Source organism: Sciurus carolinensis, chromosome 5 (assembly GCF_902686445.1).
Source record: "Sciurus carolinensis chromosome 5, mSciCar1.2, whole genome shotgun sequence".
In the NCBI taxonomy this organism is placed as follows: domain Eukaryota; kingdom Metazoa; phylum Chordata; class Mammalia; order Rodentia; family Sciuridae; genus Sciurus; species Sciurus carolinensis.
Window position 1 is genome coordinate 153,190,001 of NC_062217.1, and position 19,450 is coordinate 153,209,450.

A 19,450-nucleotide genomic window follows, 5' to 3' on the forward strand; every position below is an offset into this window, starting at 1 on the left:
ACTCCCTGCCCTCAGGAAGCTTACTGTCTAATGGGCTGCATATCAATGAGCTGTTCTACTTATAACTGATGGTGTCAACAAATAAATATACTAACCCTCTCCAATGAAGCAGCCTGTGGACTCCTGTGTCTGAGCAAGCTGGTCAATCCAGGTGTGGCTGGGAAATGAATGGATTCAGATGTGTATACTCTCCACTGTGCCTAGCTGTGTATCTGTCTCTCAGCATGCTTCTATTTGTGTGATCTCGAGGATGTGTGTGTACACATGGACTGTCTCTGTCTCTGTTTCTTTCTGTATCTTGGTTTGTGTTTCTGTTTCTCTATTCTTTTCTTGACCACTGTTCTCATTTTGTCTCCTCTCCCTGTCCCTTGCTCACTGTCCATTCTTTGCCCTTGTACATCCACATCATTCTTATAGATTTGTTCTTTCTATTGGACTAGAAACATACCTCCAGGTGACCAGAGAAGAAATAGAATTCTTTCATTCCTGCTGTAATTGGAGGACTCCCAGGGAGATCTTTTCAATTTTCCTGGCATGTCTTGATTGCCAGAGCTGAGATGTCTCATGATCATATAGGATCCACAGGACATCTTGGGGGTTCAGAGTTTTGGGCCACCGAGTTTGACCAGACTTGCCAAAGCACAGGTTGAGCTGAGTGGAACAGATACACACAGGTTGGAAGGGAAGGTGCACTAAGCTGACAGAACCACAGGTGTCCATTCTAGTGAGCCAAGCCCAACTCAAGGGGAAACCAGCTTCATTACCATGTAACTGTGGGAGGGTGTGCCTGAGTTCTCTGCAGATGTAAAACAGAGAGATGGTTGTGAACTATTGTCATCTAGGAAGGCTTTCAGGAGGACTCGATTCTTGGTACAGCCTTGAAGAGGAGTATGAGTTAGATAGAAGAAGATGAGAAGGTTTGTTTGCCTCTTTTCAAGCTCTGCAGAGGCAAGGACTTCTTCCTTTGTAGCAGAGCACAGCATTTGATGACCACAGTCAGGCTGAATCATTATGTTTCCAACTGTGACCATGCCACCCTGCCAGTGGCCATGGGGAAAGGGTGGAAGAATAACAACCGAGAAGCTTCTAATCTCGAGAATAACAACTCGCTGATAAAGAAACAGGAGGCTGCTGAGCAGAGGAGGTGTTGGTATAGTCCCTCCTGATGCCCTCTCTCCCTATGTGTCCAACTGCAAGTGAGTTTCACATTGAAATTTTGGCATCATCACAAGTAGACTGAGTTATTACATCAGTCAACACAGGGAGCACATAATATGTACTAGGCATATTACGGTCAAGGGTTCCAAATAAATAAACCAGGGTCCCACTTCTTTAAAGTTTATATCCAAGTAGGAAAGACAGAAATGGCAATAACATCAGAGATGTGATTGATTCCTGCAAGCTGCACATGGAAATCCCCATGGAGCTTTAAAAGAACACCGATGACCTGGTCGACAGGTTCTGGCTTCATTGGTCTAGGGAGACATCCATATACATCAACGCCCACCCACTAGTGGTTCTCATGACAGCCAAGTTGGAGGACCACTGAGGTAAGGATGCCAAGGTGTAGCAGAGGAAGGGCTCGTGAGTGAGATGAGGGAAGGGAGGGCTGCTGCAGGGGCGAGGCCAGGTGCACTTGGAGGAAGAGCTGAGATGTGACTAGAGAAGAGCAGGAAGGAGACGCTGGGATAAGGAGAACATCAGAGCTGCTCTGGGACAGGAAGTCAAGACATCTGTCTGTTTCTGGACCAATCCCTCTGTGACATTAGACAAACAAACTTTTTCACACCTGTTTCTCCTCCAATCAAATATGTCTAATGATACCTGTTCTCCTCACCTTGGGGGTTTGCTGTTAAGATCCAATGGGGTAAAGAAAAACAAAAAGATAGTGTGTCAATGACCATTGGAGTAAATAACCCATTAGAATAATGCCTCATTTTTCAGCTTATTTTGGAGAAAAATACAATTTATATAAGTAAGCTTTTTAGATAACTGAAGTTTGAGCTTTCAAGACATAATCATTTTATTTTAACCAAAAATGATTTTTTTTCTTTAAAATATATCACTTGCAAACCTGGCTTCTTAAACAGAGCAATGGGTAGGTTCACGAGCTCCTGCTTCTTTTCCTCTGTGCCTTCAATCCTTTGCTATAGATGTCAGACCCTGAACCATGCTACAGTGCAGCCATGCCCAGGGCTATTGAGAAGCGTAGGGGTTTATGGTGTGGAAGATTGGGCTTGGAGTTCTTCAGTCTGTTTTTCATCTATTTTCTATTTCTCTTGCCACCTAGGTATCAGCTGTTGATTCTCACCATTAATCTACTTGATTTCTAACTTGTTGTTTCCTACCTATTGAAGACTGGAAAACCAGAAAACCAATCTTAAGATGGCGTTTAAAATAAGAGTAAATAGACTCTGAGCAGAGCTTGCCAGAGAGAATGTGCTCTTTAGCGCATGATGGGGAAATGCCCATTGGCAATTTCCATTAACTTTCTGGGCCTGACTGTGGCCTTGCACTCCTAAGGTAGGAGACAGTTGCCTGAGCTTTACATGTGGAAGTTTAGAGATCTGGAGGATTATTTGTAGGGATTCTCAGCCTTTCTTCTTCTAGCCATTGGCCAGAGATCACTAAGGTTTCTGAACCCGGTTACTGGGAGAATTCTGTCCCTGCCAGATCAGATTTCGAATGTTGTTGTTTGTAAGGGAGGAGAAAGGAAGGGTAGATGGGATTAAATCAGGAGGGCACACATTGAAGCCAACAGAATGGGCAGGAAACAGTGGTGGAAGTAACCAGCAGTGTCAAGACCAAGGAGGGAAAAGAGAACCTCTCAGAAGGTGGTAGGTGGTGGAGAAGCACCAAGGACAGAGGTTTAGACCAGCATCGGTGGTGTCTGTCTTCTTCTTCATCATTTCCATTTCCTCCTCCTCCTCCTCCTCCTCCTCCTCCTCCTCCTCCTGCTCCTCCTTCTCCTTCTTCTTCTCTCCTTGAGTTACTAACTCATTAACACCACTCTAGGACATAGTAACGATTACAGGTGATAGTTTCTAGGGTCAGTCACACTGCTATGCTGCCCAGTGCTCCTATGGTGAAGGACAGTCCTGTTTGAGACAACCAAATACCAAGTAAAGACCCCAGGTACTTCCACCTTGCTGGCTGCTGTCCCTGTCCTTACTGAGCCTCTGTCTCCCTTCCTTCTGCAGGTCTGTTGCCGGATTGGATAAGGAGGCGGACCTGGTGCACATGGAGGTGCGGACTGCGGATGGATGTGAGTGCCCCTGCAGCTCAGGCTAGGCCCAGGGAGATCTGCCTGCCGGTCTCGCTCCTCCCCCAATTTGCATTTTAATGGTTTGGGAAGATGAAAAACCCTGAGCTCCATTAATGCCATATCCATCCTTATTTCCCAGAGTAGGGGAAGAGACTTCCAGTCCCAAGGGAGATATTTCCTTGAAATAAACCCTCAGGAATGAATTTTCTGGGGATGTGAGTTAATGTGATGAATTTTGAGACTCCTGTTCGTAATTTCCTTGGCATCTTCAGTGTAATTGAACAGGGATGTCTGTAGCTCATCACAGTATTTTACATTCACATGGTGAATTGCAGGGGCTGCTTGATTTAAATAAACAAATCATTTACATGGTCAGGCTTACCAGAAAAAGTAACTGAGCATTTATTTGCAAAAGGACTCATTCATCCATGCAACAGATATTTAGGGATGACCTACTATGTGTCAGACCCTGGAGACACAAAGGTAAGCAAAGTTTCTATTGTCCCTACAGATAAAGATCTCTTTTCTAGCAGTGGAACCCCAAGATTTCAAACATATGACCTCCTTTGTATCTTGTGGCTGTGCACTTCTCACACAGAATTTGACTGAAAAGGCATCGTTTTGCACTGATTCAAACATTTCACTCCTCCTGGAATTGACTATATTTGTAGGTCATTTTCAGTATCAAAGGAAAATAAAACCAACTTCAATAAAAATATATAAAAATATAATTAGCATCCCCAAGGATGAAAATAGAACCAAATTTTCTAATAGGGGTGACCCAGAAGAACAGAGATCAAGCACCTATCTGCCTGTAAGTTAGGGTCCTGGGCTTTGCCACCCTCTAGCTGTGAGACAAGGAGAAAATTCCCTAACCTCTCTGGGATATATTTTCCTTTGTGATCTGAAAACACTCCTTTTGCCCAACTCAGCTCACAGGGTTCTGGGTTGACCAAATAGAAAAGGACTTTTAGAGAAACTAGGAAATGTACAAATCTTGTAAGAAGATTCTGCTTTGACCTGGTGGTGGGTGTTGCTGTATCATTCAGGAAACATTAAGTAAACCTGCATGTGCTCTCTCCAGAAGTCTGTTCCAGGCCAATCATAGATGCATGCCAGAAACAGACATTTGGCAAATATGTTTCATTTGGTTTTTTATTTTTAAGAGTTTGAAGGCAATCAGCATTTGTTACTATGTATCTAGCACTCTGCCTAGCTCCCACCCTCCCTCCCACTTTCCTTTCTTCCTATCTTTTAATCCTTGAAGAAGTGTAATCCCTGAGGTGGGCAGATATGACCCAAACTCTTTTTAATTTGTTTTGCAACAGAAGAGCTCTTTGAGATTTAAGAAGATAATGTCACATATTTTAAGTCATTGATCATGAGAGTTATAAAGCCTGAACTCAAAATTGTATGATTTAACTCTTGCTGCTGAGAAAGAAATGGGGCGTGTGAGTGAGCTGTGGGGTTGGAGAACCCATCAGGACAGCAGAGAGAGGAGAGCTGGTCTGAAGAAAAGACCCACAGACCAGTTTTGGGTGCACTCTTGCCTTGGCTTTGCTTTCTGTGTCAACTTTTTAAAGCCACATATGTCACATCTCTGTGATGGATGGTAGTCATCATATTTTAAGAGTTAGGAGAAACTTTATATGATGGTCTGACTTTCTACTTAATATAAGAATTCCTTCTCCTGAAACTTACCATGTGTTTTCCTCTTCCTTGAGACTTAAGATCCATCCTTTTCTACTGATAGGCAGCTCCTTTATTTAAGTATTATTTATTTTTAAAAATAATTTCTTATATTAAGCTCAAATTTGTTTTCTGACATTCAAGAATGCTGGTCCAAATGAGTACAAAGTCTATGGTACAGGAAAGTTTATGAGATAAAACATGCATAACACTTAGAATGTTCTTTGTCAGAAGCCATGAATTGAAAAAAAAAAAAAAACATAAAATCAGACAGAAATATAACAGGAACAAATATCAGGTGTTACATTTTGGTTAAAGTGTATTATATATTAGTTCTGTTCCCTTTTTTGGGTTTTTAAAATCAGGTTTTCAGTAGCAAAAAGAATTTCTCTCAACCTACTAAGTTGGTTCTATCCCAGTTTTATTTAGAAAACTCACATATAAAAACCACAGTTTTTGGATATTTTCCAAAAACTATTTTATTTTACATCCCCTAAGGAAATGCATTATCTCTTTCCTTTGTGGCATATAGTGAATACTTCTTTATACTCATGAAGTCTTATATACAACATCTCATCATCAGAGAAAGGAACAACATGTATTTTATTTTTATCTTTTACTGACAGAGGAGTTTAAATTAAAAGTTGCCCAAATTCACAAAGCTAGTTAGTGATGTGGGGGGGTAAATGTCTGGAGCAAAAACTTCTTAACAAAACTAGGAATAGATGGAAACTTCTAATCAAGGGTATCTATAAAATTAATTAGCCTCATACTTAATGATAAGATACTGAAGAGCAGGAAGAAGTTGGGGATATTCACTCTGACCACTCCTGTTCAACATCTTGATGAAAGTACTAACCGCTGCAATAAAGCAAGAAAAATGAAATACAAATTATCTAGATTGTAAAGGGAAAAATGAAGCCTGTTCTTCTCAATGGCATGATCATTTTTGTAGAAAACCCATGGAATCCACACAAACATCTACTAGAACTAATAACTGAGTTGAGCAAGTTTGCAGCATATAGCTACTTCAGTGGAGAAAGGCTATGATTTTCAGCCAATGATGTTGGAACAATTGTGGCACTATCCAGGAAAAAAACTCAACTTCAAATAATGATTCACAACTTATACAAAATTTAACCCAGAATGGAAAATAGATTTAAATATAAAACATAAAATTCCAAAAGTTTTAGAAGAAACATGATAAAATCTTCATTTCCTTGGATTCAATGAAGAGTCAAATATTGATAAGCTATTAAGAACAAGATAGATAAAATATATCATACACAAATTTGACTTATTCAAAATTAGAAATGTTTGTGCTTAAAAACGAACCTTTAAAACACTAGGATAAAATATTTGTAAATATATATTTGACAAAAGTCTTGTAGTCAGAACATATGAAGAACTCCCAAACGTAGCAATAAAAAAGTAAATAAAACCCAACTTTTTTTAAAAAAATGGGCTAAAGTTTGAGCATATCATTTAGCAAAGAAGATAAAGGATGACAGATAAGCACATAAAACAATACTCAACATCATTAGACTTTGGGGGAATGCAGATTACCACATGAGCAGGGCACGGTGGCATATACCTGTAATCCCAGAAACTCCAGAGACTGAGGCAGGAGGATTGCAAGTTCAAAGGTAGCCTCAGCAACTTAGCAAGGCCCTAAGCAACTTAGACCATGTCTCTAAATTAAATATAAAGAAGGGGTGAGGATGTGGCTCAGTGGTTGAGCACCCCTGGATTCAATCCCCTGTACTAAACAAACATGTTATGTCACTACCTACCCATCAGAATCAATAAAATTAACAAAATTGGTACCACCAATTGCTTACAAGCTTGTGAGCAAATAACACTCCTATACCATTGTTTCCAGGAAAGCAAAACGGTACAATCATTCTGGAACAAAAACAGTTTAGCCGGCGGTTTCTTGTAAGTTACACACACTTTATTATTCGGCAGTCCCACTCCTACATACTTAACCTAGAGAAATGAAAAATGATATTCGCACAAAAGCCTGTACACAATTGTCAGTAGCAGATTTATTAATGATCTCCAGAAACTGGAAACAAACCTAATTATGCTTCAGTGATTAATGGATTAACAAGCTGTGTTCCATCCATAATATAGAATACTACTCAGTACTATTGATATTAGCAACAACACAGATGAATTTCAAAGACATTATGCTGAGTGAAATAAGCTAGTTTCAAAGGGTTACATGTTGTATAATTCCATGTGTATGATCTTATGGGATAGACAAGCTAAAGGGAGGGAAAAGGTATCAGTGGTTTCCAGGGTAGAGAAGGTGTTTGACAAGAAAGGACTGTGTGGGACCATTTTACAACATGATGTAGCTGTTCTGTGGTGTGATTGTGCTGATGGTCATGTAAATCTATACTTGTGCTCAAACTTATAGAACTGTATTTCAAAAGACTCCTTATGTGTACATTGGAAAATTAAGTGGGCACTAAAAAATAATACTAAAATTAAATTCTGTGGCAAAAAAGAAAGAGAAGGCAGAGTTCTTAGCTTCCTATCCTTTCTCATTCATTCACCCATCCATCTGGTTCCTCTTTTATCTAATAAATCTAATCATATTTCTTTAAAATCTACATACGCCAGGTACTAAAGGGACATGCAGGTGAATGTGGTATCATCCCCGTCAAGAAGCTTGTAGACTTATTGGGGAGATGACAAGATGTAAATGATTCTAGTATGCTTCAACCTCTTTAATAGAGTTAGACATATATTATATTGAATCATAAATGAGACCATGACTGTTAACCTAAGTAAATTGGGGGAAACTTCTCAGAAAGAATATGTTTGATTTGCTGCTGAAGAGCTTAGTAGGAATTTATCAGAGCATTTGGATCAAGAGAAGAACCTCACAAGTTTCCAGAATTAGGAGAGGTGGTGTGTGCAAGGCTATAAATTATGAATTGGGACAGAGTGAAGGGAGAGGGTTGGGGAGACTCATGAAGGGACTTGTAGTCCACATTGGACTTGCTGAGTGCACCTGCACTATCTGCTAAGATAGACAGAAGGACTAGAATAAAGAGATTCTCCAAGGCTTAGTGGAGGGTTAGACTGCCTTGGACTCCAGGTAGGCACCTGCTGCTCTTCTGTTCCACCTCTCCTGCTTCATCAATGGGGGAACCACACTTGCAGTTTGTGTGTATCTTTTTGAGGAGTAGGGAGAAATGATCTTTCAGGTGTGTATGAGCAGCAAGACTGGGAGATTAGAAACCTATAATTTTAGTTTTTCCACTGAAAGGCCATATGGTCCATAGAAGCAACTAAACCTGTCTAGATTACTTTCCCCTCACTGTAAAATGAAATAGAATTAAGGATTTATTTATTTGCTCGGGGAACAGAAAACACGATATGCTCTCAAAAGGACAATTAAATGTTGCTCTTTATAGTTCCCAGAGCAAGGTAGGGATACTGGAGTCCATGTGAATATCAATATAGAAATTGGTGCTTCCCCTGTATTTATTCCTCCACTCTCAAGTCACTTCACTGTACTGAAACACTTCCTAGGTAGGGAAGACAGGTGGTTCTCAGATTAAGCATTATATCACTTGAGCAACTTACTCTCACACACACGCATACACCATATATAAATGAATGAAAAATCCCTAGGAAAAGGTTCTAAAAATGTCCTGGTGATTCTAAAGTACAGGGTTGAGAACTATTGCACTAGATACGAGCTTCTCAAACTTCAACACGCTCATGCTCACGCTGCATCAAAAGAACTTGTGAAAAAACACATTCCATATGTCTGACAAGCTCTCAGGTGCTACCTGGGGTCCAGAGACCACAATTTGACCAGTACTGTGCTGGGCTGTGCTAAGGGGGAAATATAGATAAATAGGACACAATGGGAACCAAGAAACCTCCAGGCTGATAGGAGAGGTAAATGCACACAAAGATCACATAATGGGACATAATGTGTTGAACTCCATGGAGACTCTGATGTAAGTCTCACAGACTGGGTGCTATGGGAAATGGAACGGAAGCTTATCCAACTGCTGGTGAGGGGAGGCTGCAGAGAAGGGGCCTTGCTAAGTTTTCATCTTATGGCTAGAATGGGATTCCCAAGGAGAAAGTGGGAGTGAGAGAAGTACAGTAGACCTGCTCTGTCCAACATGGGAGCCTTTAGTCACATGTGGCTATGGAGTCTTGAAATGTGTTGTCCAAAGGTAGATATGCTCTAAGCAAAAGATATGCACCAGGTTTCAAAGACTTACTGTGAATCAAAGAATGAAAATTTAGCTTCTTAATTAATTTTAAACTGAGGACATGATGCAGCGATTATATTTGGGGGTATATTAGGTTACACAAAACATTAAAATAGAGTTCAGTTTTATATATTTTTTAACATGGCTAGAGGTAAGTTTATAGGGTCACTTGTGGCTCACATCATATGTCTACTGGGCAGCCCTGCTCTAGACCCAAGAATCCCAGAGCAGCCGCACTAGCCAGCAGTGCAGCGCTGACGACTCTGTCCCAAAGCCTGACTCCCACAGTCCGGAGCAAACCTGGCATGAGCTGTGCCTGTCCTTGGTTAGATGTAGAAATCGCCACTCTGTCCCAGTCCTGGCCCACCTCAATGGGAGTCAGATTTCCAGATGAAGCTAAAAGCATTGAATTCTAACTTGCCCTGGCCGAGTTTAAATAGAGCAAAGCCAACCAGTTTGGTTAACAACAGTATAAATCTGTTTCTGCCATGAGATTCAGTATTTAAATGGCCTTTCTCTCCATTCTCTTCTGAAAACTGTCTTTCTCTGAATGTCCCTTGTGCCTTTTTCTTTTTTGAACACTCAGTTATTCAATCACAGACAGACACATGCATGCATGTACATGCATGCACACACACCCGTGAGCATACACACCCTCCATCCAAGAGGCTGGGCAAATGTTTTAAAACATCCAGATATTCCTGAAACTTCTAGAATCAAACCCGTAGCCCATGTGGCACCGTTCCTTGTCCTTGTGCCCTCCTCAGCCCTCATTAGTCAATCACTGCACTTCCTTGCTAAGTCAAGATGAAACCTGATACTTCTTAACAGTGTCTGGGCAGGCACAAGCAATCAAATAGGCCTGCCACACAGGTGAAACTATTAGCCCTGAAAACCAAACTCCAGGCTCCAGAAATGTAGATTATTGACTCCTAAAGGACCTTGGATTATTGGTTAGTTCAATGATTTTCAGGCTCAGAGTTCTAGCAGCTAGACACTCTGAGGCCATGATGGAGATAAAGCTGGAGCTGAGCAGTAGAACTGCAGACCCATTGCCTTTCTTTCAAGTGTAGCATGTGCAAGAAACTCTGTGTATCAAGGGGACAGGATTGTCTTGGATAAGGGGATTCCAGATTTTTTTTTTTTAAACTGGAACAGATAAAAGTTTTTCAAATTGCATTTTTTTTCTAAAAAGATCCACATGTGTGAGAACATGCCTGAGGTGATAGGCAGCCAGTGACAGGAACTGAAACCGAATATGGGTTCTGATCTAATTTGCAACCTGAGTTTCCTTCTGTGTTTCAAATGCATAGTGCTTAGGATCACAGGTTCTGGTACCAAATTGCCTGAGTTCAAGTCTCAGCTCTGCCGCTTCCTTGAGCTAGAGAACTTAGGCACGTTATTTAAACACTCTGTATCTTGGCTTCCTCAGTTTCCTCATTTATAAATTGAGGTTGATAATAATGAGAACTTCCTACTGGATTGTTTCACGGATTAAACAAGTCGATGCATGTAGTTCATAGAATACTAGGGAACAGAGTGGATTCTCAAAACTGTTACTGTGGTCATCTTTGTCACCATTGGCATTATCATACAGTCATCACATTCAGGGGCAGATAATATATTTGGTAGGGGAAATGGAAAGAGCCCTGGATGGAGTTTCAGGACTCCTAAGATATTCAAGTTTGTGATTTCTGAATGTCTATAACTTTGCCAGATTGTCCCCTGTGCTTTAAGAAGGTGGAGAATGTGGGAATTTTCCTTTGAGATATTAGAAGTTTCATAAACACTTTGAATCCATAAGTGCAAGGATCAGAAAGTGCCTTTTTCTTTTTCTTTTCTTCTTTTGTGTGCTTGTTGATTTCATTTGTTTGTAGGCTTCACTACAACTCAGGTGCTGTATGAGGCATCCACAGCACTGCCATCTTGGTTTACACTGTGTCTGCAGGTAGGTTGCCCTGCTCCCCATTCAAGGAGAAGGAGGGTTTAGGAGGCTAAGTAACTTTTCAGAGTTCCCTCAAATCTTTTGCTTTTACCTATTTGCATTTTGAAGTTAATGTTGTTATTTAAAATAAACAGCTCCTGGGTATTTCTCTAAGAACAGACCTGAAGAGCTGAATTTGCTTTTTGTTCACAGTTTTAATTCACTTTTTCAATTTCTGACGATGTGCATATTACCCAGAGGGATGGCAGTTGAGCAAATCATGGAAAATTCTTTCCTCTGAGGTGGCAAGAAGCATGATGTCTAGGAGGCTTGAATATGTAGTGGTCTCAGAGGTAAAACAGAATCACAAGTCACCATATAATTCGACATAACAAAATTGTCTAGGCTTTTAATGTAATTCAATTCAGGTTAACTAGCATTTACTGGGGCTTTATAAAACCAGCTTCAGGAGGGAAAATGATGGTTAAGACTTTATTCCTGCTAGCAAGGAGGTAATCCTCTTGGAGAGGTTTGGCAAAACCCAAATGGGACTTTATGGTGAAATTTGTTGATATAGGTGAAAACATTTCCTTGTGGAATGATAAAAATTAGGAACTGCTTCCCTGAGTCCTACAAAGCTCTTGGCAGGAATGCAACCCTTAGGAAGCAATGAAGGCTAAGGGTTTTCTACTGTCTGGGTCTCTCTGTCCCCATCCCCCAATGCTTTGAGCATCTTCTACCCAGCATGGATCTCAAGGAAATTCATTTGTGAGTGTGCTGTCTGTCATGGGCCTGAAAATCTTCTAAGAAATATTTCATTTTATGTTCTCTGTTTCCTAGAATGGCAGGGAATGTCAGACACCTGAAGCTTCTCTAGGCACCTTGATCTAATACAAAAGAAGTGAATTGGCATATCTGAGGCAGCCCTGCTCGTTGTACAAGAGCCTTGGTATAACATCTCTAGGGCAAAGAGGCATGGAGCCTGGCCCCAAGTGGGAAATAGTACCGCCTTTCCCACATATCCTGCTACTGCAAAGCTGCTTTGAAATAGGGCTGCATATTTCCAAAGTGACCAAGCAGGTCCATCCACTTATGTTGTAGGGGACAAAGCTTTCCACTTTCACTTTTTGTAAGTGGAGTAGTCACCATACCAGCTCTCAGAAATTTTTAGGAAGACTTTTTACAAATAGAAATATGTGAATCATAAGGATTAACCATTTAGGAAATCACTGTGACTTTCCTATGGAAACATCTAAATGAGGTCTTCTACAGTCTGGTCTACCTAGGTTTCTATTTGAGGATGTTTCAAAGGACTGGATGGAAAAATAAAAGTTCAAGAATAATGCTTACACAAAGTCAGGCCTTTAACGTGTAATTATGTAGCGTGTTCTATGAGCTCTGCCTACATAAAGGTCCGTGTTCAGTTCAGTTTTCAGTCTCTAGTTCAGGAATTTCCTTCTCAGCCAGGCATGGTGGTGCAGGCCTATGAACTGGGAGGCTCAGGCAGGAGAATGCAAGTTTGAGGCCAGATTCCACAGCTTAGTGAGACCCATTCTCAAAATAAAAAATAAAAAGGGCTGGGGATGTAGATCAGTGATAGTTCGTCTGGGTAATCCCTGTACCACACACACACACACACAGACACACACACACAACACACAAAGGATTAAAAAAAAAAAAAAAAAAGCTTTGATTTTTTTCTCACCTGGCACACTTGTTCATCCAGGCTAAATTCTCAAGGGCTGCCTCCTACTTGAAAACTTCTTGATTTGTCCAGCTCAGACCCTTATTTTTTCCTTTTCTGAATACCCATAATGCTTAAGGAAATTAAACTGTGATATAAACTTAGAATATGACTTTATGATAGCACATGGAATAGCATGAACTTTCGATTTCTGATGACAAAAAAATTTAATTTAATATAAAGAGATGCTGAGAGTTAAGTCTCTTTCCCTTCTTCCTTTATAGTATAAAAAGCACTAACATTTATTGATCTTTTAAATGTATTCAACAATTTGCCAAGCATTTTTCATGCATAATTTTATTTAACCCTGGTGACAATCTTGAGGCACAAACTAAATTGTCTGCACCTCACAGATGAAAAGCTTGCTGCTACTCAGTCAAGGGCAGGCAACACCAAGTCAGGTCAGGATTTGAACTCAGCACATTCTAGTTTCAGAGGTCTTGCTCTCAGATACCACAATATGCTGAAGAGATCTAGGCCACTTCTATCTTATCTAGAATCTGGTATTATTAAAGCCAATCTAAAAGGCCACATGTGGTAGAAATCGATTTGGGGATTTCAAGATAATTATATAATATATATCTATTTGGGGTTTCATCATAGAATTCCTAAAAATGTATCCAGCCACATTTGGTAATAATGTCTGTAGCTCAGACTTAAGAACTTTTATGAATGTGGATCTTGAGCCAAGTGGAATTCCCTGTTCACCCTTGACTCCCACAGCCCCTAACATCCTCAGCTACTTCCTCTTGCTAGAAAAGCCTGCCTGGTAACTCCCTCTGCCCCTACTCTGGGTTCTCATTAGGCAGTGAGCATCTAGTACTTATTATCATATCTCTGTGTTTTGAAAAATAAAAGCATTGAGACTTTGAATATATGAGTTCAGCTAAAGACTTCATGGCCCCTGGATTTTAAGTAGATTTCAAAAACCATTTTAGTGCTGCTATTCTGTTAAATTGGACCTTTCGTTCCACACTGGGCAGTGGCAAACCGAGAGAACGCCAAGAAATAGGATGAGTTTGGCACAAGATCCCTCTTGTCATGGGCCAAGGTTTAGGTAGCATTTGATTTTGTTTGGGGTGGTCTTGAATACCCTTGATTCTTTTTTCAAAGTATGCAAATGAGAGATGGAATAGTAAGTAGCCATGGGGAAAATGAGCCAGTGTGTGGGGATAAGCAGGTGACCCCTTGTGTGCACCTTTGATTACCAGTGTAAGGAGTTTTCTGAGACACCGACAACAAGGACACAGGTTGTCATGTCAACATCCGTGGTCTCTTTACACGTATTTACTGCAGTGTTTTGTTGTGCTTTGGTGCTTTATTCTAGGAGCAAATTATTAGGGCCGTGCAGGTCCAAGAATATCCCTGGTGTGCAGGCAGTGTGCTCCAGAGCCCAGCCTGGGCTCTCTGCCTTCCCTGTCCTCTCAGCCAGGGTGGAAAGCCAGGCCACTCTTGGCTTCTTCAGTGCATAGAGACAAAGAGGGAGGCAACTGCCTGCCATACTTAGAGAATGCTGGGCAGACTGGTCTCGCTGCAGGGTTGGAGAATGCAATTAAGAAGGTCTGTCTCTTCCCCAGAGAGGTAGATTGGGATAAAATTACAGAGCAAAGATTGGAAATAAGTGGATCCCTGAGTCGCATTTGGACGATAGACTTGTTTGTTTGGCTTAGTGGTGGTGTCCTGCACCATACTGAAAATTTAAGTTAGCTGTCAATTTCCTTTTCCTACAATTTTTTTTTTTTTTACTTACTGCTTCTACTTTTAGCATACTTTGTACAAAACATCTAAAAGACTAGATGTTTCAAATAAGAACTTAAGGTTTTTCACTGCGTAATGTTGAATAAACTCCACATATGTTGCGATGGTTATATCTGAAAGTGTCTTATAAGTAAGATCATACTAGCCTAGAATCTTTGATTTCTTCCATTTCCTTCCCTCCTATGTCACATGTGATAGATGCATGTGTGTCACTAGATATGATATGACAATATCACTTCCAAAAGTCCTTTTCAGAAGATTGCCTTTCTATGAATTTTAACACAAAGTATACAAAATGTGTTTACTAAGTCTTCTTTTGTCTTACATGGGTGACCTCTTAATATCTACAAAATTAGGACTCCTTTGTCCAATACTTATACAATACGTGTGGTACAGCAAAGTTAAATGAAATGCATGTAGCATAAAGTGGAATGGCTAACCAAATTTTCTAACACATTAGCTGTCAATTTTTTGAAATCAATAAATTTTGCATTAAAAATACAGAGATACCTAGCTTCACTTATAAACTCAGAAGGTATTAAACCTGAAGGTCATTGAACTGGAGCTGAGTAGCAGCTTTCCCTTAAAGACCAACTATTTGTCCTTGTATTGTGGTCCTTGCTGTGCCTCAGTGATCCCCAACCCAGACCTTGCACCAGCCTCCACTGGTTAGCTTATGGTGGCTCATCTCACTCTTACACAAAATTTCCTTGGCACCTTGGCTATTTGCATTTATTAAGAATAGTTATCAAAGGTCTTCTATTTTCATAGAACGATATCTAGGTCTTGTCCTATGGTTCTCAGAACTGTTGGTGATTTTGGCAATGGGAAATATCAGCTGAGGCTTAGGTTTTAAAGATGACTTTAGCTGTTCCCCCTGGTCCCTCTAGCTTCCAAACTATCATCCACATGAACCCTTGTCATGAGGGCAATAAGCAACACAGAAGAGAAGAGTGTGTCCTCAGCAAGAGGCATGGATAAAAAACTGAAGGGGATACAATCTGGAAATGCTTCAGAGGCTGAACTGCCTAGGCTTAGGAATCAATTAGATTATAGGGGATGTGGAAGAAAGAAAAGTTCAGGGGTTGAGGCTACTAGCAGATGATAGATCTGCTGATGGAGAGAATGTCAGACATGTTTGAATTGTGACTACCAAAGCGAATAGACTTTGCTCAAATATAAACATTCAAGAAGCAGGACTGCATAGCACATTATGATATAGCATTTCCCACTAAAATGTTTACTTATTAAATTAGCATCACATTTATAAATTAATGTGTAATAACTAGCAACATAAATATAAGTAAGCCCCTCCCTAGACAGCAGGACCTCTTAGAATAGAAAAATCTGTCTCATTATTTATTTTATTCCTAGTACCTCAATGATGCCCAATATATAGTATGTGCTCAAGAAATAGTCATTTAATTAATTAATTACAGAAAAACAGGAATAATTAAAACTGCCTTTCTTTTAAACTCAATCATTGTATTTTTTTTTTATTCAAACCTTTGCCCTTTGTCTCTGCTACCTACCAGTCCCTCCATCATAGCCTCTGACAGCTACACACCCAAATGCACAAGGAAGCAGTTGCATTAGATAAATACATGCAATAATGCATGTGCATTTTTGTCTTTAGATGATAAAGATTTCCCTACTTTCAATCTTCAAAAGAGCTCTACTTTTCATTTGGACCATCTGTTTCTAAATTCCATGAAATGAGCAATAATCATTTTTAAAGCAAATCTGCAGAGTGTTTCTTCACAGAGATTCATCTGTAGTGTTTCTTAGGGAGCAAATAACTGAATGGATTGTCTTTCTGGGTAACCCTGCAGTTATTACAGAATGTCTTTGAGGTCAAGGGCTTCCTGTTCAGCTACCATTGCCACCATGAGGTTTTTGGGCTGCTTGAGGGGATCAAAAGTGATCAGCTGTGAGATCTGTAGAAGAGTTTATGGGTAATTATACAATTTAAGAATTTTACATAAGAAATAAGGGACTGCATTATTCTTTATATTAATTTACTTATTTGTTCTAATTAGTTGTGCATTCATGCATTTTGATAAATCATACAGAAATGGAGTGTAATATCTCATTTTTCTGAAAGTACATATTGTAGGATCACATCAATCATGAAGAATAGTAGAGTGACTGCATTCTTACTATAAAAATAATAAAGGTGCATGAGAGGTAAAAATCAAAATCCTCACTCCATCCATTTCCTTAAGTCCATTCTTTTCCCCAAAGTAAACATAGCTAATTTTTATATGTACCGTTTAAAACTTACCTTCTATACACTTATACCATAAAACTATATATTTATGAAGACCAGAGTTTTTTAAAACCGTAAGTAGGATCATGCTAAATATAATGCTAAGTAGTTTCTCAACAGGTTGCAGAGAGCTGCATCTTGGAGAATGCATGTGTATCAACCGAACCTTTTAATTACACCATGGTACTCTGTTGTAGGTCTGCACCTTAGTTTATTTAAATGTTTTTAAATTCATGGACATTTAGCCTGCCACAATGAATATCTCTGCCCTTCCTCTATGTGAAAATATATGAGTATTTCTTTGGGAAAAAAAACCCCTTGAATTAGAATTGCTGGAATAAAATATGTACATGTAAAATCCTAATAGGTACTTCAAATTCATTCTTCCAGAAACTATACCAGCTTCCTTTTTCGACAGTAGACTGTGTGGTTAACTCTTTCCCCACTCCCTTGACTAAAGTAGGTATTGACATTTTAAAAACTAATTTCAAATTTTATGCACTGTTGTTATTTTAAATGACATCATGGATTCCCATGAAGTAGAGCCCAGTGTGCTGACGGGAGCTTGGCCTGCCATTTCTACTTGTGTCTAAGCATGGCTCTGCCCTCCTATTTCAGATGCTCACTACCTCACCTGCAGGATCCAGGAGTGTGCTGAGACAACTCGGAGTGGCCCCTTTGCCCGCTCCATTGACATCAGCTCTCTGGTTGTCCAGGATGAATATATCTTCATTCAGGTGAGTACAGAAAGTGCAGCCACGTAGGAAGAGAATGTGAGAGAGAAGCTGGCTGAGGCTGGGAAATCAGGATGACTTACCCAGGTTGTGAAGATGTGGAGCTGGGTCATTGTCCCTCTTCCATTGTGGGGCCCAAGGCTCCTGGGCCTCTGCTGCAGGACTAAGATGTTACGTGACTCAAGGCATTTAAGGGGCCCACTGAATCCCTTGGTTGGACCGACATTTCATGCTAACAGAGTTGTCTTGAAATGATTAGGTCTTGGACTGGGGTTTGAGGTTATTTAAAGTCAAATGTCTAATGCGTTTTGACTTTAAGTAATTTATCAAAGCCTTATTCTATTTCTGTCCAAAGTGACTTGTCTAACTTGGGAATGAAAATCCCCAATACATTTAGCATCTCTAGAATTTTCTTTCTGGAAAAAATCAAGAGTTCACTAAATTTTCCCCTCTCTTCCCAGTGCTTAGTACCCCTGCAAACATCCAAGTCCCAGATCCCATACAGAAAACGAGGTGGAACTCACCAGTTTAGGCAGGCAAGGGATCTTTCTTTCAGGCTTTGAGTTTCACTATGTACTGAAGGAGGTGCAAAATAGAACAAAAATGAGGGGAAATGAAAGGTGATGCTCACCTGGTGACTGACACAGTGCATGTGACCAGTCAACCCTGGGCTTTGATGACAACCTTGCGTTTCTCCATCATTGTACTCTCAGTTGTTTTGAACATTGTTTCCCACTGGAAACTTGACCTTTGACAGCCCCCTGTGCATGCTTAGACCTAAGCATCTGAATGACCACGTCATTAGTGCAGACCACGCTGCCTCCTCTGGGACTTTCTAAGAACTTCCCAACTGGGTGTGACTTCCATCCTACGCACCCATTCAGCACTGCGGTCTCTGCGCTTCATCTAACACACAGGCCATTAGGAGTTGGTGCTTCTTAAATCTGAATGTATTTGTCTCCTTCTTTCCAAATTGCTTATTATACTGAGGACAGGGATGGAATTTTATACTACGTTTTATCCTTTACCCTTGGCCCTACTAAGATGGTTTGCAAATCAGGGTGCTCATTGCTGACTGAACACTTGTCATGTAGGTAGGTTTTTGGTGTAGCAGTTACTCCATCCTACAGCTTAGTTGCATGGATTTTTTTGTTTTTCTTTTAAGGTCTGGTAAAATACAGGAAAAGTATCAGTCACTCAGAAACCAATCAGAAGGAGGGAATGAAAGAGGATGTCTCTGTGACTTAAAGGGAAAAAAAAAATCCCTGTGTCTCAGCTTGATTTAAAACTAAATTCTCAGGATTGTTTATTGTTCTCTAAATCTTGGCAGGTCACTGTCACTCTCATTATCTGATTCACTGGTGTTTATTAAACATGTACACTACAAAATACATAAGGCTATTCACTATTCTTGGTGTTTCCCAGACTTCTGCCTCTGGCCTGCTTCCCTTGGCACCCAGGACTCACTACCTGAGCAGTCGTGTGGTTTTGATGACCCTCAACTCTGTGAGCTGTATGTTCCATCATGTACTTTAGACATCAATATCTAATAGCTACCTGAACATGACAGAAAAACAAAATCAACTTGACCCCCTGACATGACCTCCTACTAGGTCACTCAAAGTAGAAACCCTAGAACATGTTGTAAAATTGAAGGAATCCACTGCCTCTGCTAGTACCACTCAGTTATTTCTCGGGCATTGCTTTTCATTCCATTCCCAGTGTTATGGTCCCATGTATTATATTTAGTTAAGAGGTATCCCCTAAAAGTTCATGTGTGAGACAATGCAAGAATGTTCAGAGGTGAAACAATTAGG

The 19,450-nt window shown here is 40.2% G+C and overlaps 1 protein-coding gene across 1 annotated transcript in view; it reads left to right on the forward strand.

Annotated features, from left to right (window-relative positions):
- Positions 1-19,450, forward strand: part of Sorcs3 (sortilin related VPS10 domain containing receptor 3) — a 584,659-nt gene that overhangs the window by 421,882 nt on the left and 143,327 nt on the right. Inside the window, exons 6-7 of the mRNA XM_047552984.1 lie at positions 3,201-3,265; positions 17,518-17,636. Of these exons, the coding sequence (XP_047408940.1) occupies positions 3,201-3,265; positions 17,518-17,636 (184 nt within the window). The remainder of the gene's footprint in view (positions 1-3,200; positions 3,266-17,517; positions 17,637-19,450) is intronic.